At 41.9% G+C, this 23,063-nt stretch overlaps 1 protein-coding gene across 1 annotated transcript in view; it reads right to left on the bottom strand.

Moving 5' to 3' along the window:
• The window catches only part of LOC132109881 (short transient receptor potential channel 7), a 168,337-nt gene that overhangs the window by 65,314 nt on the left and 79,960 nt on the right, over positions 1–23,063 (bottom strand). The window contains exons 6-7 of the mRNA XM_059516277.1: positions 16,179–16,412; positions 13,707–13,971 (exon numbers count right to left, since the gene is read on the bottom strand). Of these exons, the coding sequence (XP_059372260.1) occupies positions 13,707–13,971; positions 16,179–16,412 (499 nt within the window). The remainder of the gene's footprint in view (positions 1–13,706; positions 13,972–16,178; positions 16,413–23,063) is intronic.

Below are 23,063 nucleotides of genomic sequence, written 5' to 3'. Positions count from 1 at the left end.
TTTTCGGTCCCTGTAAAATAAGAGGACGGTGTATAAAACACGTCAGTAGAAGCCAGTTAGTTTTAGTCTAAACTATTAACGATATGATTAAGACTGACATACCTGAACAGTTACTAGCTGGAGATGAGTTTGGACCTTGGATAGTGAATGGAGAGGAGGACTATGATGCTTGGGCGGAACAGACCACCCACATGTTGGATGAGTGGCAATGTTCTGATGTTGTCAAGAGACAGAGAGTAGCTGAGAGTCTTAAAGGGCCAGCAGCAGATATTGTCAGAGGTTTGAGAGTCACTAATCCCCAGGCCATGGCCAATGACTACCGTAAAGCTCTTGAAACAGCTTTTGGAACTACAGACAGTGAAGCTGATCTCATGGTGAGGTTTCGTAATACATTCCAGCAGGACGGTGAGAAATTATCAGCCTACTTACTAAGATTAGACAAGCTATTGCATGAAGTCCATCATAAAGGTGGAATTGAAGTGATTGACATGAACCGAGCACGCATTGATCAAGTTGCTAGAGGCTCTCTGCCTCATGACCTCGTAGCCCTTCACATAAGACTGACTTACAAACTCAAGCCTTCTCCCAGCTTCACTGAGTTGCTTCGGGGTGTAAGAGAAGAAGAGGAGATGATCCTTGAAAGACCGAATGTACAGAATGTTGCATCTTTTGCTATTAGTAAGCGTGCAGAGTGTGCTACAGCCTCAGTTGTACCTGTGCCTGCGCCAGTCCTGCAAGATACTGCAATAGAGAGTCTAAGGAAAGAATTTCAAGGTCTCAAGACTGATGTTGCACGCCTCCTTTCTGCCTCTGTGACTGCATCAGCAAGTGTGGCACAGCAGGTAGACCAGAACCCTAGCCAGAAAGCCACTGGAAACTCATATGCACGTGTGAAGGACAGAGCTCCCAAACCTCAGTATCGTGCTGATGTCTTGTGCTACAGATGTGATGAAGATGGTCATTTCCAGCGGTAGTGTCCAAACCCAGAAAATCTCAGAAAAGTGAACAAGCGTCTCTTGAAATTAAAACAGCCGATGGGAAACTTTCCAGGGGCTCAGTAGAGGAACAGCCTGACGCTCCAGAGAACATACGTTCCACAAAGTGTGACACGCTACCAGAAAAGCAGGCTAACCTGCCAGAGGGTTTAGTTGGACCTAGTTCTATTGTCTCAGTACAAATTGAGGGCATTTATGCCAAAGCTTTACTTGATAGTGGGTCCCAAGTTACCCTTCTGTATCGCTCCTTTTATGACAAGTATCTGAAGCACCTGCCTTTGACCCCTATTGAGTGCCTGGAGATTTGGGGCCTCAGTGCAAAGGAGTATCCATATAATGGTTATATGTGCTTGAAGCTTGAGTTTACTGGAGATGTAGTTGGAGTAGCTGAGACTGTAGAAACACTTGTGCTTGTGTGTCCAGATCCGGTCATGACAGGGGATGTTTCCATTGTGGTTGGTACAAACAACTCTATAGTTCGAAGACTGTTCAATGCATGCAAAACACACGAAGGAGACAATTTTCTTAACACCCTGTCTGTTCATCCAGTAATAAAAGAAGCTTATGAGAAGTTTCGGGAAACTCCTGACGACACATCTGAGACAAAAAGAGGAACAATCTGGTTCACATGAGACAAGCATTTCACTCTGCCACCTGGCTGTGTTGCAACAGTCGTTGGTATTCCAAAGTTTCCTACAGGTCTCTCTAGCCAAGCTGTTCTTAAAGACCGTCCAGAGGAGGATTGTTTTCCTGAAGAACTTCTAGTCATGCCTGTTGTTGAAAAGTCCACTGCTGTCCAATGTCGTCGCATCACAGTCACCATGAGAAATGTGTCCAGTCATACTGTGACATTAAAACGTGGAATTCCTATTGCTCATATATTTCCTGTAGATGTAATAAATACAGTCCTTAAAAAGGAGGGCTCTAAGCTGCCAACACCTCAATTGTCCTCGTCTTCTTTCAACTTTGGTGACTCCCTTGTGCCTCCTGAGTGGAAGGAGCGACTGTGTCAAAAGATGATGGAGAGAAAAGAGGTTTTCTCCTGCAGTGAGTTTGATGTGGGTTGTGCAAAGAGCACACAACACAGCATTCGTGTGACAGATGATAGACCTTTCAGGGAACGTTCTAGACGGTTACCACCAGGTGATTTGGAGGATGTGAGGAAGCATCTAAATGATCTCAAAGAGGCAGGAATCATTTCAGACTCTCGAAGCCCCTATGCTTCTCCAATAGTTGTGGTTCGCAAGAAAAACGGCACCATACATATGTGTGTGGACTATAGTCAAGTCAAGTCAAGTCACCTTTATTTATATAGCGCTTTAAACAAAATACATTGCATCAAAGCAACTGAACAACATTTATTAGGAAAACAGTGTGTCAATAATGCAAAATGATAGTTAAAGGCAGTTCATCATTGAATTCAGTGATGTCATCTCTGTTCAGTTAAATAGTGTCTGTGCATTTATTTGCAATCAAGTCAACGATATCACTGTAGATGAAGTGACCCCAACTAAGCAAGCCAGAGGCGACAGCGGCAAGGAACCGAAACTCCATCAGTGAAAGAATGGAGAAAAAAACCTTGGGAGAAACCAGGCTCAGTTGGGGGGCCAGTTCTCCTCTGACCAGACTATAGGACATTAAACAGGAGAACAATTACGGACCAGTATACATTCCCTCGTGTGGAAGATGCCTTGTCCTGCCTAGGTGGTAGCCAGTGGTTTAGTGTACTTGACCTCAGAAGTGGCTATTATCAGATCCCTTTAGCTGCTGCTGATAAAGAAAAGACAGCCTTCATTTGCCCGGCAGGGTTTTATCAGTTTGAGCGAATGCCACAAGGGATTTGTGGGGCCCCGGCCACATTTCAACGATTTATGGAAAGGACTGTGGGTGATATGAACCTACTGGAAGTGCTGGTTTATCTGGATGACGTGATCGTTTTTGGGAGAACGTTAGAGGAACATGAGCAGCGCCTTCTTAAAGTCCTCGACAGATTGAAGGAAGAAGGATTAAAGATATCATTGGATAAATGTCAGTTCTGCTGCCCTTCTGTTACCTACCTTGGCCACATTGTGTCTAGAAATGGCATTGCTACAGACCCGGCAAAGATTGAAGCTGTGAAATCATGGTCATGCCCAGAAAATATCACTGCTCTTCGTTCCTTCCTTGGTTTCTGTGGGTATTACAGACGTTTTGTAAAAGATTTCTCCCGAGTCTGTTATCCACTCAACCAATTGCTTCAGGGTTGCATTGTGGCTGGAAAGAGAGGGAAAGGGGCAAAGAAAAATAAAGACATCAAAGAGCAGAGGAAAGCACAAGCAGGCACAACAACAAAAGATTGGTACCATCCTTCTGAGACTTTTGGGTCTAGGTGGGACAAAGACTGTGAGAAAGCTTTTGAGGCTTTAAAGAGAAGTCTTACAGAGGCACCTGTGCTGGCCATCGCCAACCCAAAACTGTCATATGTACTGCATGTTGATGGAAGCAGAGAAGGATTGGGAGGTGTCCTCTATCAGGAACAGGGAAAAGGTTTGCGCCCAGTTGCTTTTGTCAGCAGAAGCCTCTGTCCAGCAGAAAAGAACTATCCCACGCATAAGCTTGAGTTCCTGGCTTTGAAATGGGCTGTTGTCAACAAGTTGCATGATTATCTCTATGGAGTCAAATTTGAGGTCCACACTGATAACAATCCATTAACATATGTCTTAACTACAGCTAAACTGGACGCTACAGGGCATCGATGGTTGGCGGAATTGTCAACATATGATTTTAGTCTGAAGTATCGGCCTGGAAAACAGAACGTGGATGCGGATGCATTGTCACGGCGTCCTCATGCAAACCTCAATGCTTCTCATGAGGAGAAGGAGACACTGCTTGCCACCACAGTCCAAGCTGTCTGTCACATGTCCAAAGTCAGAGTACCTAACTGTCGCCGGTGCAGAGCTGTAGATCTCATTGGCTCATCAAAAGATGCGGTGCCCAGAGCCTATTGCAACCTGTCATTTCTGAATACTCAGCAGTTGCCCGAATTGAGCGCAGCAGAAATCTCAAATTCACAGCAGAAAGACCCATGCATTGGAGAAGTGTGGCATGCTATCATTCAGAAAAGTGCCAATCATGCCAACAAAGAGAAACATCCTGATGTGTCACTGTTGTTAAAAGAGTGGGAGAAGCTAATTGTCAGAGACTCTGTGTTGTATAGAACGAGCCATCTACCAAACAAACCAGCTTGACGGCAGCTGTTTTTCCCACAAGAGTTCAGAACAACTGTGCTTCAGTCGTTGCATGACAAATCAGGCCATTTGGGGTTTGACAAGACATACGGCCTGATACAAGAGAGGTTTTACTGGCCCCACATGAAAGTTCAGATTGAAAGCTACTGTAAGAGCTGTCCGAGGTGTATTCAGAGAAAGACGCTGCCTAAGAGAGTTGCTGAGTTGTCACATTTTAACAGTGATGAACCGATGGATCTTGTCTGTATGGATTTTGTGACGATTGAGCCTGACTCCAGAAATATCTGTAATGTGCTCGTAGTTACAGATCATTACACGAGATATGCTCAAGCTTTTGCAACTAGGGATCAAAAGGCATTGACTGTCGCTTAGGTTCTATGGGAACAGTACTTTGTCCACTATGGTTTGCCAAGAAGGGTGCACTCAGATCAAGGCAGGGATTTCGAAAGTCGCCTTATCCATGAACTGTTGAGCATGCTTGGCATAAAGAAATCCAGAACCACTCCCTACCACGCTCAGGGTGATCCACAGCCTGAGCGTTTTAACAGAACTCTTCTTGACATGCTTGGAACCTTGGTTTACAAGAGAAGCTCAAGCTTGCTGATCGGTGGAAAGATACTCATTACATTGTGGAGAGTCAACTGTCTGGTTTACCCGTGTTCAAACTGAAGCCAGAAAGTGGACATGGCGCTGAAAAGATACTGCACCGCAATCACATTCTGCCGATCGGAAAGGAAGTGCAGCTGCGGCCTGAGATCAACAAGGAGCACTCAAAACGAAGGAGAGCAAGCAGACGGCTCAAAGAAAAGAGAAAAGAGAACTATGATTCTCCTTGCTTACCAGCACCTGAACAGGATGATAAGATGGAGGCAACATCTGACTCCGAAGATGATGAGATGGGTGTATGGCATGATTATGTACCACAAGGGTTGCCAGGATCAGAACCTCAAAACATTGATCATGGTGAGCCTTTCGATCTGGATTTGGATCTGGCTGTTTTGACAAGTAACCCAGAAATGGATGAGACAGCTGAAGAACCTGCTGCAGTGGAGGAGGATGACCATTTGGTACAAAATATGACTGCAGAAATTGTGAATCGAGAAAGAGACACTGAAATACAGACATCAGACGAAATAGCTGAGAGACTAGACAGGGTAACAGAAAGCTCTGACAAGACAACCCGACCTCAGAGACTAAAGAAAGCTCCAATCAGACTAACTTATGACTTGCTAGGGAACCCAACATCAGTGGCAGTTGGTACACATAGTGCTACCGTAGTTGAGATTAATGACATGAAAGAGGCCCCATCTCCTATAAGAGATACAAATGTTTTCTTTACAAGTGGATAGGTTAAAAGGACTGTTAATAATATGCCTGACACAATCTTTAGAAAAAAAAAAGTTAATTTTGTTTTGTACCAGATATAGGGTGTTAGACATGTCATGAGGGCATGACCATTTTTTGGTGGGGGGGGGGGGGGGTGTAGCACCCTGCAAAATTAACATATTGTTTATTGTGTTCTGTTAATAGAACTGGGCCAGTTAAATTGTTCTTGGTGTGTAATACTTTTTTGTTATTAATATTTAATATTAATTCATATTTGTTATTGAGTTATACTATTGTAAGGGGTTGAAATATCCTCTGTTGTGATTAACCTTTAAACCTTCTGTCATTTTATTTTGCATTGGGTGGCTAGGTGTCAGTTTTGTTTGTTATCCAATCAGTGCCATCCAGAGAGCTGTTTGGCAACCTACCAGATTTTTGAGGGGGCGGGACTAAAGAAACAGAGAGAGACGGAAAGAGGTGATGGAAAAAAAAAGATTGTGAGAGCTATGAGCTAATTGTAAGTTCTGCATGATTGATTACATTACTGTTAATCAAAGTTAAGAGCCAGGGGATTTTTTTTTTTTGTCAGTGTGTTACCCTGTTAAAACGGGAGAGTGAGCTTTGTTTTGGAGCTGGTTAAATTGGCCACGGAGATTCTACTGAAGAGGAGCTCACGCCATAGCCATGTGCGAACTGTTACTCCATAGCCATGTGCATCGGATGCTGCCGTACATGTTGCTGTAGTAGATGTGCTCATGATTCGCACTGATTCCGGAGGTGTCTGTGTTTGCACACGGACGGGACGGAGGTTCAGGACAGCTTCATTGCGTATCTCACCACGGGACAGAACCGTTTGGACAGACGGTCACTATAATCTTCCTGTTTTACCAAGGAACTGTGAGTACAGACAATATTCTTTGGAAATATTTCAACCGAGCTCCAACAATCGCACCATCGTTTGTGGTACCACAAAACTGAGACATATAAGTAGAGAAAAAAACCCCGGGGTACTGTTCATTTATTTTATTTGGACTATAAGGACATTTTGAAAGGGAAATTCACATGTTTCTGAAAATGAATATAAATACATTCTGAGTTTAACATTCAATCTTTAGGGGCGCCACTGAGCGATGACGGAGTAAGACACGTCTTTAAGAGCTCCCTTAGCCAAATCCGCTAAAAAATACTTTCAAAGGCCAACATCTATGTAAGTTCTACGCTTTCAGAACACATTTACTTTTAAAACAATAAGACTTCAAATTCGACTGGATATCTCAACATGAGCAAACAAAAACCCAAGAAACCGAAATCGACTCAACTAGGCCTCAACCAGCCGCCGACCTTGCCTGGCACGCAGTCCAATGAGTCCAGCGGTGATGAGGAGGATCCTCCTAATCGAGCACTACTAGCTGCCATCACAGCACTCAGAGGTGAAATGACGAAAATAAAAGATGACATCTGTGAGAATTTGGAAAGACGCATTGAACGTGTATATAACGATTTGAGAGCGGAGATTGTCACGACTAACAACATCGCCCAAGTGTCTATTACTAATCTTGAAGCAAAATCCCAGATGCTACAAGCTAAAGTCACTGACATAGAAGAGGCCGTCACCGCACACTCTGATAGCATTAGCCAACTTGAGCAACAGGTGGCTAATCTCAGTGCCGAAGTTGTCAGTCTTAAACAAAAGAATGAAGATTTAGAGGGAAGCTCTTGTAGAAACAATATCAGAATTACAGGTGTACGAGAGGGCTCGGAAGCGACGAAACCGAGAGACTTTATTGCCAACTTGCAGAATGATGTACTCTCGTTGGACGAAGCTCCGCTTATTGACAGAACTCACAGGACCCTTAGACAACGCCCGAGCCCCTCTGACCCACCGCGCCTATTTGTAATACGCCTCTATTACTATCACGTCCTAGAAGACATCCTTCGCAAAGCTGCCGCTATGAGAAACCTCCAATATCAATACCCAACTACCCTCCATCAGTGGCAAAATGAAGGGCGCAATTCAACAGAGCCAGGCAACTACTGCGCAATCAACCCGGTGTCAGATATGGCTTACTTTACCCAGCGAGATTCCTAGTCACCCACAATGGCTCTCAGACATCCTTTACAGACCCGCAAAAGGCTGAGGAATACGCTGCGCATCTCATAACAACACCATCGGGATCAACTGGAGGAAGTTAAAAGACTGATAATACATAACATATCCTACTTCGACAGAGATCCTTACAAAAGGTGGTAAGATAACACGACAAGAAATACAAGTGGAGAGAGACCTTTATATCAGACTTTTACTGTCAATAGGCTATGAATGTTTATTCAAGTTAATATCCTTATTTCTTTTATGAAGAGCTTCTCCACCGTTTCTTAAGTGTTGTTCTGGAGATATCCAGTAAGGTCAATGTATAAGAATTTATTCTCAAGTATACAAACTGTTCACATTCTATGATTACTATACAGGTCTTACTTTTTTTTTTCTCTCTCATTTTTAAATTGAACCTACAAATATTTTGTTATGTGTTACAAATGGCCATGACTTTATAGTTTGGCTTGAGGGGCTTCCCCCAAAAGGAGTAACAGTCTTAGTAAGTTAGGTTACTCATACAGTTGTGTTTTTGTTTCTTTTAGCTTTTTCCCGCTAATGGTTTCCCTGCGGCTACATTAGGTTAGCCTAAGGTATTTATGTTTAAGTTGTTCACTTATTTGTTGTTCACTGTGTTTGTGCTCGCGAATATGCAGAATTACAATTTTTGTGCAGCAATAGAAGCAAGTTCCATATTCAATATAATTTATATAGATACTTGTTTTCACATCTCATTCATATGCCAACCTTCCTTCTTATTACATATGACGAACGCATTGAATGTTAAAAAGGGACTGACATTTACAAGCTGGAATATACGTGGTGCAAACAACCCGGTGAAGAGAGGTAAAGTTTTGAATCACTTAAAATCATTGCACTCAGACATAACCTTTTTACAGGAGAAGCATTTAAAAAATAACTGTCATAATAGACTGAAAGCTAAATGGGTAAATAAATTGGAGATATATCACACGTCCTTCTCTACAAAAGCAAGAGGCGCAGCCATTATAATAAAGAAAGGCATACCCTTTATTCATAATTCCACTACAGCAGATAAAGATGGTCGTTATATCATTGTCTCGGGAGAGATATACAACACATCTTTAACCCTCGTCAATATATATGCTCCTAATATGGATAATCCTGCATTTTTTAAGAAAGTCTTCAGTTTACTTCTCAATCTATCGCAGACTATGTTAATAATAGGAGGAGATTTTAACACGCCTTTAGACCCATTTCTTGATTGATCAGCATCTCGTAAAATACCCCAAAACAATTCAAGTGTTCTTATAAACTCATTCCTTAAAAGTATGAACCTAATAGATTTATGGCGTTTTATCAACCCTTCTGGCAGAGATTATTCTTTTTTCTCAGCAGTTCATAACTCTTATAGTAGAATTGATTATTTCCTAATTGACGCTAGTTTGCTAACTAGTTTCATTCACAACTAATGTGAAATATCATACCATATCAATTTCAGACCACAGCCCATTAACATTCAATTTATATTTGGAAGGTGCGGACCCACCCAGTAGATCCTGGAGACTAAACCCTTATCTACTGACAAACAAGGAGTTTTGTGGATTCATTGAAGCTCAAATAAAACTATACTTTGAAACGAATGATACCCCAGAAGTCACATCATGCACTCTATGGGAGGCTTTCAAAGCCTATTTGAGAGGATGTGTTATCTCGTATGAAGCTGCCAAAAAGAAAAAAAAAACAACTCAACGTAAACATCTTGAAGAACAGATACAACAATTGGACCGAAAGAATGCATTAAACCCCACCCCCGACTTGCATAGAGAAATAACTAATCTGAAATATCAACTCAATCAGCTTCTCTCTGGGAAAATTTCATCAGCTTTTTTATTCATTAAACAAAAATACTTTGAGTTTGGAGAGAAACCTCACAAATTATTAGCCCGCCAACTTAAAAAAAATAGAAGCCGATCGAGCTATTCACAAGATTAGAGATGACAGGGGACACATACTACTTAAGCCAAAGGAGATAAATATGCGTTTCTTACAGTTTTACTCTGACTTGTACATTTCAAAATGTAATAGTGATCCCAATACTATGAATACATTTCTAGACGAATGTAGCTTATCAAGAATCTCACCTGAAGACTCGGAAATCCTTAATACAGATATTCAAGCCACAGAAATACAAAAGGCAATAGCCTCCCTTAAAAGCGGAAAATCACCTGGCCCTGATGGTATACCGGTCGAACTTTATAAAAAATTTAGTAATATTCTTACACCATTTCTTCATAGAATGTACAACCAAGCCCAACTAGACGGTACCCTGCCACCAACATTAACTCAGGCTACAATTACTGTTATCCATAAAAAAGGTAAAGATGAGCTAAATGTTGGCTCTTATCGTCCAATTTCTCTATTAAACATAGATTACTAAAAATATGCAAAAAGCCTTGCCAATAGACTAACTCCTTTAATGAATACAATAGTTCACAGCGATCAAACTGGCTTTATATCAAATAGATCCTCAACGTCTAATTTACGACGTCTGTTTGATATCTTATACACTGACAGGAAAATTCACAATGATCATATTGAGCCATATTGACTCTCGACGCTGAAAAGGCGTTTGATCAAATAGAGTGGGAATATCTGTTCGAAGTACTTATACGACTTAATTTAGGTGAGTGATTCATTTAATGGATAAGACTTTGCTATACAAATCCTAAAGCACAAATTTATACAAATTTTTTTATTTGTTTTATTTGTTCAGAGGAACACGGCAAGGATGCCCCCTGTCAGCACTAATTTTCGCTCTTGCGATTGAACCACTTGCACAAAGTATCCGTTTAGACCCCAAAATATATGGTTATCAGACTAAGGCCACAACAAATAAAATTTCGCTATATGCAGATGATGTTTTGTTATATGTGACCAAACCTCTCCTCTCTATACCTTCCATTCTTGAAAAGATTGAAATGTTCGGGAAATTTTCAGGATATCGAATAAATTGGACCAAGAGTTTACTAATGCCAGTTAATGACATTCCTCAAACAACGTTGGCAAGGTTCCTCTTTAAGGTTACCACTGATAAATTTACATATTTGGGTATAGAGATTACGAAGAAACTTTCCTCTCTCATGCAATCTAATTTTCCACCTTTATTGGAAAAACTTAAAAAATAAAATTCAGTTTTGGAAAACCTTGCCAATATCATTACTTGGGAGGATAAATGCCATCAAGATGATCTTTCTACCACAAATACTATACTTGTTTCAAAATATTCCTGTTTTCTTAACAAAATCCTTTTTCAAGAAAATTGATTCAATTATTCAGCCCTTTCTATGGGATTACAAAACTCATTATATTACAAACTCAAAACTCATTACATTACAAAAAAATTTAACCAAATCTAAAACGAATGGTGGTCTATCTCTCCCAAATTTTATGATGTATTATTGGGCGTGTGCTTTTAACTCCTTCATCATCACTTCTAACACACCCCCCACTTGGTTAACTATTGAAGTGGAAGACTGTGATCCATATTTACCTGCAGAGCTAGTACTTTCACCATTGCCACTGGACAAGACAAAGGACGTTCAGAATCCGATCATAAATAATTTATTTCGTATATGGAAACAAATTAAATCACACGTTTCCCACAAAACGCTGCCTCTTTCTTTACCAATTGCTAAAAATCCATCCTTTGCCCCTTCTAATTTAGATTGGACGTTTTCTAACTGGAGGAAATTAGGATTGTGTAGTATCCGTGACCTGTATACTGACGGTAAATTTGCTTCCTTTGCACAACTACAAACAAAGTTCAAACTACATAACAATGATTTCTTTAGATACCTACAGGTTAGAGACTATATACGAAAATTCATGCCAGGTTTTGAGACACAACCACAATCTATGCTAGATGAATGTCTCACTATACCCCCATATAAAGATAAATTTATCTCTAATATATATAACAAATTACAAACAATGTCTTCCCCTTCGTCCAATAAATATAAAGATAGTTGGGAGAAGGACATGGGGACCCATATTCCTGATGACATCTGGGAAGAATCGCTGAAATGCATACACTCCTGCTCCAATAATACGAGACATCGTCTTATACACTTCAAAATTATTCATAGGCTTCACTTTTCAAAAGTAAAGATCCACAACATTTTTTCCGAATGTTTTATCAAACTGTGATAAATGTCAGTCCCTCAATGCAACACTCTTTCATGCTTTTTTTTCTTGCCCGAAGGTCGCCAGTTATTGGTCCGATGTGTTTAATGTACTGTCAAGAATTTTTAAAACTACATTGTCACCGGAACCATTGCTGATTATCCTCGGCACATCAGAGTCATTTAGAAAATTGACTTCAGCCCAGCAACGGTTCATTTCCTACTCTCTTATCAATGCAAAAAAGTTACTTCTGATGTCATGGAAAGGACCAGCGATACCCACTGACAAAATGTGGCTTCGAGATTTATCCAACACTTTACATTTGGAAAGAATTAGATATTTGTTGAAGGACAATCTCTCAGTTTTTTATAATATTTGGCAACCCTTCATAGACTTTTTACAGTCAGTATCTGTATGAACACTTATTTTCTTTCATTTTATGTATATAAACTTTTATTGTACTTCTTGCTACAAAATTGTATTCAACTTTTGCACTGTATGTCCCTTTTTTTTTTTTTTTTTTATGTGGTGTTCTGCTTTATGTATGTACATTTATACAAAAATACCTCAGCCTCTTATATACTGCTGATTGAAAATTCTATAATATGTATTTGCTCAATAAAAAAAAATTTAAAAAAAACCATTCAATCTTTGTGGTCTGATATTTAAGTGTGTGCGATTGGTGTGATTCTTTTATTTTTTATTTATTTATTTATTTTGAAAATAAGGGTTATAGTGGTTAAGTACATATGCATGGGAGTTTTATGCTCACAAGGGAAAAAACAAACAAAAACAAATGCAGTATAGCTATATTTAAGCTAACCAGGCCTCTCTACACTCTAGCCAGAGTAGCATGCCTAAAGTTTTAGTTTCTGTGTATACATCCTGATTTTAAATTCTAGTAATCTCTCACCAATTCATTTCCCCATGCACATGATAAATCCCTAAAAAGTTAAATTGAGGAGGAGGGTTACATATATATATATTCTATTCTAACCACCTCATGTTAATTATTTTATATATTGTAAGTGTAAATTAATTCCAGTGAGAAATGTTTATTTTAAATAAAATGTTATGCGCAAAAATATTTTTCTATTCAGACCATGTCACATTATTAATTGTACATTTTTCTGGCCAACTGCAGGTCACAACAAGTTATTAAATATGTTTTAAAAATGCAAAAACAATTTTTTTTTTACATATTATTTATTTTACAGATTTTTTATTTTTTGCACAACTAACTTTTTTTTTTATTCAGCTCATGTTATATGAACAATTTTACATATTGTAGGCAAATTGCAGGTCACTGTAATATTAAATGATTTCAGCAAAACATTTAAAATAATGTAAATAAATATTTTATGCACAATAAAGCCCATGCCACATTAACTATTTTTCATATTGCTGTCCAATTGCAGGTCAAATTTGAGCAAGAAATGTAAATATATATTTTTTTAAATGCACAGATTTTAGTGTTGCATGTGTAATGTAAAATATATCCTGTAATTATAATTATATGCAATATAAGTAATAATACTTTTAAAAATGAATTCTGTAACAATAATATAGTTTCACATATTGTGGGCCAGTATTAAATAATGTAATCTGTGGAATGCGGTTTTGTCACATGATTTTTTTTTATTATGTTGCATGTGCAATGTAAAATCTTTGTATAATTATAAATATAATATTAAGTAATCTAATATTTAAATGAAAAATCTCAGATTTATTTTAATTTAATATTTGATGTTGGAGATTTCTCATAAAATAAATGTGTAATTTCTGCACCACCAGCATAAAAAAAGAGATTTTATCAAATTTTTCAATTTCTTCATAAAATGTGTGTTAGTGTGTTGTGTGTGTGTGGTTGCCAGGGTGTTGCTATGGCTGCGTGTCACTCACGTGGTGAAGGCGGGGTTATACTTGGCCCCCAGGTAATAGGAGTACAGGTTGAACATGCCGATCATAAAGGCCACGAAGACCATGATGAAGATGACCATGAACTTGAAGATGTCCTTCACAGTTCGCCCCAGAGAGATTTGCAGGGGGCCGAAGCTCTCGTTGGCCGGCAGGATGTATGCGATGCGAGAGAAGCTTAGGACCACAGCGATGGCGTACAGACCCTCGGAGATGATCTGAGGATCCGACGGCCTCCACCTGTTCCTCGCTGCGACAGAGACACGTACAGAGAGCTTTACTGAACATACAGCACTGATACCACGGTACTTTCAGTAACTGAGATCTGATTCAGATTTAAAGGAATGGTAAAGTAATGTCAAGCATGTTTGATGGTTTGAATTCAAAGAGAATCAGGGAGAGGAAGTCAAAGGTGGAGAATTCTAATGAAGACTTTGTTCAGAGATTCTGAGTGAACACAATGAAGATCAAACACACTGTCAGCTCACTCAAAGATTTCACCAGCGCACACACACACACACGCACACACACACACACACTCTTTATGTATGTATTCATATATGTTGTGATTTCAGAGGCTGTCATATCACTTTCACGCCAGCAGATAGCAGCATTGATAACACATATCAGCTCTATCATACTAGTCATATCTCAGAATTATGTATTATGTATGCAATGCATGGCATACTCAAACTACCTACTACAATTTGCAATTATTATTTTAATATGCATTAATATTTTCAGTTAGTTTTATTTGTATATTTTGAGTTTCCTTTTTAAATTGTTTGTTTAAATTGCATTTATTTTTTTAAACATTTGATTTTAATTGTAGTCAAACTTTTACTGATTTTATTTTATTTAGTTGTCAAGACAACATTGCTTATTTTCATTTATTTTAACTTGATGTACTAAAATAACTACAAGTTAAATAAAATTATAATTACATTTGTAATTACACAATAAAAATTTAAGACAAAAATATATATAAAAATATAATACTACCTCAGTTCTAAAACAAATAAATGTAATGAAAATGACATCTAATATTAATCTTTCATTTTGTTTCATTTTTTTTCTATTAATGAAAACATTAAGTGATAATGGTTATTTAAAATAAATTAAAATCAAACATATTTAATTAAAATATATATATATATATATATATATATATATATATACACACACATGTACATATATATATATATATATATATGTACATGTGTATACCTATACATATACATATACATGTATATGTATACATATATACCTATACATATACATTTATATATATATATATATATATATATATATATATATATATATATATATATATATATATATATATATATATATATATATATATGTATTATCATATTATTAAGAATATTCTAACTACAAGCTACAGCACAAATAATTACAATAGAGTAAATATACAAATTAAAATAAACTGACTTTCAGGGTTTTTTTAGGTAGGTCTTGCATTAGTTTTTAGGTACAGAAATTAAAGTAATCAAATATAAAACAGCATTGCATTTTGGACTATAAATTGAAGATTATTCTTTATTAAAGTAAAAAAAAAGCTTTTTAATCAAGAGCAGTGAGTGATTTCTTTGCTGTTGCTGTTCGATTAATATAAAGACTGTCACTTTAAGAGAATGCACTGATACAGTGTTCATATTAGTATTGAACAAGAGTGAATGATTTGTAGAGGTTTTTTTTTTTTTTTTTTCATCGCTGATGTTGTAATGTCTGGGAATCCAGAATGCGCTTCCATCAACAGAAACATATATTAGCTGAACCCTTTTTGTTTTACGTGTTATTTATAGTAAACCATATTACAGATTTAAGTTGAACAGCGGTCCCAGCGCGTGCTGAACCATGTGTGGTGAACTGAACAGTTCGGTTTTTTCAGTGTACCGTCCATCCCTACTAAATATAAATGTAATTCTGACTGACCTGCTCCCTTACTGGCGAACATGGCTGGGATTTTGCAGCAACTTGTTGCGTCTGTGGCCAGGGCTTTTCTCCTTTTTATACGTTCCGTCTCTGCTCCTCCTTTGCATTTACGCTCCATTTTTTTGCGCGATTTTCTAAGATAAAGCCTGCCTCTGTATATAGCCAATTAGGCAGTGCTTCGCTGATGTTTGGTCATGTGGTGGTGTCATTTTCACTCCGCAATCGCCTGATTTGTAGATTCATAAGACCGTCAATTAATTCGCAGTTGCATAACAGCCTATTGCACATCAGCCTGATCGGCTGCACAGCGTCAGGAGGCAGGCCAGAATGACCGTCAGGCCACCGGGAAATGTCCTGGTGCTCCCGATGGCCAGTCTGCCCCTGCTCTTAACAGTAATTGTCAAATTTACCCAAGTTTTGTATTTTTTTTACATATTTTCCAGACGTCTTATGTTGGTATGGTTAAAACAGAAGTGTGAGGTTCTGCATGCATTTACGCACCATATGTGAAGTAGGCGATGTCTGCAGGAAGTGATGCGTTGCTGATGTCGTGGTTGGGGACGTGCAGGTCGACGTAGAGCTGAGCTTTGGATGCTTTGAGGAACGCCATGAAACGAGCGGTGAAGGAGGCCACAAAGATCGATAGCATCCCGAAATCCAGAACATTCCACAGATGCATCACATACTCACGCGGCCCGTCAGCCCAGATCTCTTTACACTCCGACCAGATCATGCCTGAAAAACACACACACACACACACAGAAAGAGAGAGAATAGGTTCAAATCCAGATTATGGTAATATGTAAAAAAAAAACGTCTAAGGTTACGTATGTAAGCCTGGTTCCTCGAAGGAAAGAGATGCTGCATCGAGAATGAATGGGGAACGCGTCCAGCGTGACGTCTCTGAATAACGCGTATAATCAGTCCAATGGAGGGGCGAGACGTCATAGGCGGGTGACGTCAGAGACCAGGAAGCATAAAAGCATGAGCGACGAAGCCGGTAATCAGCCTCAAAGGATGAAGCAAGCGCTGGCCAGAGATGCCGGAAGTATGGCACTGTGACGCAGCGTCTCGTTCCTTCGAGGAACCAGGGTTACATACGTAACCTTAGACGTTCCTCTTCAGGAACTCAAGCTGCGTCGAGAACGAATGGGGAACGAGAATGCCCACGCCGCCAGACTTTCAAATCTCTGCCTAGTGTGGAAGAGCACAGCTAAAGCAAGAGAAGGAGAAGGAGCCTGACAGAAATCGGGGACAACCTGTCCAATGGCCAAACTTCAGAAGGAGTGAGTCTTGACCCCCAGGAGAGGGGAGATCAGAGGACTCGAGGCTTAGGATAGCATCCTGATCACCATTTAGCATGAGCTTCTTCTGGCAGGAGGCCTCAGCCTCAGCGCACCATGGAGGTAACATGTAACCAGAGGGTTTCTGCCCACTGACTGGCCACCGAGAGGGGTGCGGTAGGCCACCATGGCCGCCACGTAGACCTTCAGGGTGGAGTGGGTCAACCCTGCGGAGAGCCTGCAGGAACTCCAGCACTGTACCAACCGGGCAGTTTACTGGGTCGAGCTGGCGGTCTCCGCACCAAGAAGTGAAAAGCTTCCACTTCAAGGCATACAGTTTCCTCATTGAGGGAGCTCTGGATTGGAGAATGGTCTTAACAACCTCGGTTGAGAGACCGGAAGGTAGGAGTTGTGCCTCCTCAGAGACCACACCTACAGCCACTAAGCTCCATGCGGGGGCGCAACCTCCGCCTGTGAGAGGAGATCTCTCCTGACGGGAAGCTCCCATAGAGTGCCATCAAAAAGAGAAATCAGGCCAAGGAACCATACCCGGCCCGGCCAGAACGGAGCTGGATGAGTCATAGGAAGCCAGAGGGGACAGTGCGATGTCTCTCGAGTCGCAAACAGATGCACTGAGTGGTTAGAAAAGCACAGATCTAAAAAAGGACCTCGGAACAGTGAAGTACCGGCTGTAGGGCCCGGACTCTGCAACCCAAGGAGGGACCACCTAGATGGCCTCCGTCCTCAGAGAGAGTCTACTTCTGTTCCATTACCAGAGTCTGCTTGGGGCCCACCAGAACTGGATTCTGTGGCCTCTCACTACAGTGTGCAGGACCCACTGAGACACATTTGGCAGTAGTTTTCACGCTGCCAAAATAGTCTACTAAGGGAATCAGCCTCTCAAGACTGATCTCTGGTGTTATCAGAACAATTAGCCCAGTGCCCTGAAGCGGCGCATCGGCAGGAGATGGCTGAACTAGCTGCTCTGGAAACCTCCCAGGAGGTCGCGAGCCTCTTAGCACCGCTACGTTTCCGGGCGGTAACTGAGAGAAGCGCTCGCCGGAAACCGCTGTGCCCTGGAACACCGGCAGGGTTGGCAGATCGATCTCCTGAGGGCACTGAGGAGAGACGGGCACCCTGTAATGCGGTTTACACTGCTCTTCCCCAGAGGGGCCTGCCCTCCGAGGGCCTGAGCTGCAGCATCAGGACTCTCGTAGCTGAAGTCTCCTAAAAACGACGGTCCTCAGACCCATGTAGTCTGCTAGGAAGACTAGACCAGAGCCTGCTCGGGGCAGGACCCCGTGAAACACACTTGGCAGGGGCTCCCACACCACCATGTGACCTCCTAAGGGAACCAGTCTCGCGAGACAGGCCTCTGGTGCACCTAGAGCTACTAGCTCGGTGCCCTGAAGCGGCGGAACCGGCAGGGGACAACCGTACTAACTGCTCTAGAGACCTCCGTAGAGGTAGCGAGCCTCTCAGCACCGCTACGTTTCCGGGCGGTAACTGAGAGAAGCACTTGCCAGAAATCGCTGCGCCCTGAAACACCGGCAGGGTTGGCAGAACGATCTCCTGAGGGCACTGAGGAGAGATGGGCACCGTGCAATGCGGTGTACACCACTCTTCCCCAGAGGGAGCTGGCCCTCAAAACGTCCTAAGCCTTAGGTGTCAGGACGTTATGATGAAGGCTATCTATCGATGGTCCGCAGAACTGCTTTCCACTAGAAGCCTTCGGCCTGGGAGCGCCACTCTGACTCTAGCGTCTGCGGAGTACAAAAGTGACACCCCGGCACGAGGGGCTGGAACACGGTTGGGACTGCTCTGCCCAACAGCCCCTGACCGCCTCAACCTCCTCAGAGGAAGAGAGGTAAACACGTGTTCTCACACAAGAAATTACATCCCTAGAGCCCCTGTACATCTAACTTCACATAGTCAGATAAATGTCATTTTATTCCTTAGAATTAAATTGTCAACAACCAGATGAGTGAACACGGTCTGGTGTAGAAAACACCAGCACCTGATGCGAGCTCATCGACGCCTTTCTACATCAATCTCCTCAGAAAAAGACAGGCAGCGAGTCGCGTCCTCTCATCGGGGAGAAAGTACCGCAAACGCGGGCTTCCGAACCCCGGAGAGCCGGCGCCGGATCTGGTGGTTAAGGAAGAAAATAGGGACTTGCCCGTCTTACATTCCTTCCAGCAGATCCGAAAGCGAATCCCGCGAGCACCACCACCGCTCCGCCTTGGCGAAAGCGGGGCTGGCACCGCGAGAAACACCAGTGAAGTCTCCCTCCTCAAAGAGAGCCTTCTGAGAGTGAATCAAAACCCTCGCATCGCAGCCATCAACTCCCTCGAGAGCTGACACTGCGTGCTTCACTCTCAAGCAGACAGCACACGAGCTGCGTGTGTACCCACCTTTTTTTTTTTTTTTTGGCAGGGAAAACACAAAGCCTGAATGCTGCCTGTTCTCGCCCAAAACTTCTCTTGATTGAAGCTTTGACAATGGAGTTTATCAGTGGACAAACGACACCAAATAAGACTCACAAACAGAGAGCGACTGACACACACGCAGATCGCTTGCTGAAAACAGAAGGCTGATTACCGGCTTCGCCGCTCATGCTTTTATGCTTCCTGGTCTCTGACGTCACCTGCCTATGACGTCACGCCCTTCCATTGGAATGATTATACACGTTATTCAGAGATGTCACGCTGGACGCGTTCCCCATTCGTTCTCAACGCTGCTCGAGTTCCTGAAGAGGAACTTCTGATCACACTGCAAAAAAAACTGCTGTTCTTCCTCTTCCAAGATACAGTTACTTGAGAATCAAAATGGCCTAAGAAGATGAAAAATGTGTTTATGATTAAAATGAGAACAAATATCTGCTGGTGGGCTCAGGAAAATTTATTTAACCCTTGTGTGTCAATTTAAAAAAGTTACAGTACATATAGGGTCATGAGGACAAAAATGTCTATGTTAAAAACATATCAAGGTTACGCATGTAACCATTGTTCCTCGAGAGAACTCCATGGGGAAGCAGGTAGCACCCGATCTAACTGTTTTTGAGACACCCGAAGGGGTTGCGAGCCTCTCAGTTCGCTACGCTCGCGGGCGGAAGAGACTGAGAGCAGTGCTCGCTGGAAGTTGCTGCACCCTGGAGCTCTGGCAGGGTTAACAGACTGACTTCCGGAGGGCACTGAGGCAAGACGACATGTATATTTTATAAAACATGTATATTGTTTATTTTATAAAACATTTTGAACTCAAAAATTTATAGAAAAATCTAAGCCATAAATCTAAATAAGTTGTGTTCTGAGGTTGATATCTCAAAAAAAAAAAAAAAGCTTTTAGTAAGATTTTGTTTGGGCGCAGTACCAAACTTTTCCCATTCGATTCTAGCGAAGCTCTACTGGCATTCTGTTATGTGTCTGTTGTGAACACAAGTGCACAATGAAGGTTTGATGTTTATTATTCATGCAACCATACATATTGCTGTTATTGTTTTTATTTATAACCATTATATAGCTGATTACTTTGTCTAGTGCTCTTATGAATGTTTATAGCATGATTTGTGACAGTTTAACTACTATACTGAATGACTTAGCATAGGCTTCTTAATGTCTAGTGTTTGAGTATTTCATTTCATTCTGTACTCTAAGTTACTTGTTCTACAGATCTCTGCACTAGTGATAGACAGCGTTTTAATAGCGTTGATAATATTTCTGACAGGTAATATCTTTTTTTTTCCTTACCGAATGTAATGTCTTGTCAGCAATACCTGGTCCATGGACTTTTTTGATCGGAGTGTCTATTTACACAAACGTGTTATTTCTGGCTAGTCAAGATTACAAAAGACAATCCCTGACTGTCAGCTCTAGTGGCACAGAAGGTAAAACATCTGTCATACAGGAGAAAGGGAAATCACAGAAAACTAAGCCAAAACAGATCATAATCATAACAGCTCACCCCCTCCCGGAACGGCACGTCCTCTAGCAGGCAAAAGTCCAACAGAGGAGGGAGGTTGGGGGCTCAGGAGGCGGGAGTGGGGCAGGCAAGTGGCATGCAATGGAAAAGGAGCATAGTTCATAGGGTCAGGGCGGAGTGAATGGAGGAGCCAGGGTTGGGTCCAGAGCATGAGGAGCCAGATGGAACTCCAGAGGCCAGCCAGTATAGTGGCCCACGGTGTAGTCAACGGTGGGAGGAGCCCTGGTGGAGAAGGGGCTGACAACACCAGGGAGCCGACTGACGAGGACTGAGCCGATGGAGGAGCCCAGGATGGAGCCGAGCAGAGGGAGAGCCAGGGTGGCACTGAGGACCCGAAAGGACCAAGGTCGAGCTGAAGGCTCAGGTGACCGAGGCGGAGGCAAGGTCCTGGGAGACCGTGGCGGAGCTGGAGTGACTGAGGATGGAGGTGGAACCAGAGCAAAGGAGGAGCCTGACAGAGCCGGAGGGACAGAGTGATGAGGCAAAGCCAGCGGAGTGGAGTCCAGGGGCGGTGGATTGTCGACAACTGACCAACATGGAGCCTGAGGGACGAGGGAGCCCGGTAGAGCTGGTGGGATGAAAGATCATGGTGGAGATGAGGGAGCTAAGAGCCAAGGCGGAGCCGATGGGTCGAAGGACCAAGGTGGAGTCCAGGGCTCGGAGGCTGGAGGCGGAGACAGGGGATGGACTGGAAGTCCAGAGGCAGATCAAAGCACCCAGATGGTGCTGAATGAGGGACTGACAGGCACCAGCGGAGATAGGGCTGAGGAACTGGCTGGTTTAAAAAGAGGCGGGAGAGGAAGGCTGAGAGGGAACACAGGAGGACTTGAGCTGGGCGAAACCAGCGGAGATGCAGGAGAATGCCTCCCCAAAGCAGTCTATTAAATCCATCTGGAAAATGTCCATAAGTTTCTCATAGTACTTCCCAGAAACCGGCTGCAGCTCACCCTGCAGGGAACGGACGATGTTGCCGGCTCACGCAATTGGCCAGACAATCCGAGAAGCACAAGCTCCGGGGTGATGATAGGCTCAGTAGCAGTGATGTGCGCTGGTTCACATGTTGCTGCAGGCTCAGGCTCTCCGTCTGCGATGGGCTCTGACAATTACTCCGTGCAGGATGACAGCTGGCTGGTCTCTGGTTTGAGAGTGGGGCTGGAGTCCTCACCAGCAGGGCAGACAGAGAAGTATAGTCCATTATTCTCCAGCACCCACTCCACACATGCGCCAAATTTGTCCGAAGACTGCTACAGGAGAGGCTATATTTGTGTGGGTGTGATGGTATGGATGTCAGAGTGAGTGTCCTAAATTAAATTTTTGTGTGTGTGCACCTGTAATGTTTGAGAGAGAGAAATTATACTGTGCTTTGTATGTGTTTTGGTTTAGTTTTCTATGATTCCCTTCCTCCTGCCTTGTTTGTTTCTATGTTTTTTTTATTAATTTGCTCATTAGTCATTATTAGTTAACTCCCTCCACCTGTTTTCCCCTCATCAGCTGCCTTATTGAAAGTCTTCTTCCTCTTTGGTATTTGGTCTGTTCTCGTTGATGTTTATTTGTTGATCTAATGTGGATTTATTTACCTGTCTCCTGGATATTCTAATTAAAATATATTTTTTGTTGATTTCCTTTGTCCTTGTGCATTTGCACCTCACCAACTCATAACAGAAGAAAATACCTACTACAGTTTTTTTTCCTCATCCCGGTGTCATCATGGACAATCCAAATGTTGCCCTATTATGCCTGGAGCAGAGGGGCCACTCACTAGAGACTCACACCTGTTATTTTTTGGAGTTGGCATGCCTAATGCACTATCCAGACCACTCGCTTTGTGTTTTACATTGCGAGCCACAGCGAGCGTTCTGGATAGTGGTTTTAAGTCAGTTATTTCTATATTTTGCTGTAGTGTGTCAGTAGGAAATATCAGTTTACATTTCCATACATTATTTTTGACATTAAATGTAATAATCCAATTATATTTTTGTTTGCACAAGGAGTCTGACAGCAGCCAGTGCTCCACACAGAGATCTGATCTCACCATCATCTAGCCTATCTGGAATGCCATGAGGAAACAGAACAAACTTACAGACTAAATCCAGAAGAATTGTGGCAATGTCTCCAAGACACT

This window comes from Carassius carassius, chromosome 29, assembly GCF_963082965.1.
Source record: "Carassius carassius chromosome 29, fCarCar2.1, whole genome shotgun sequence".
Taxonomy (NCBI): domain Eukaryota; kingdom Metazoa; phylum Chordata; class Actinopteri; order Cypriniformes; family Cyprinidae; genus Carassius; species Carassius carassius.
The sequence above is the reverse complement of the archived record's forward strand: the minus strand, read 5'-3'. Positions and strand labels throughout refer to the sequence as shown.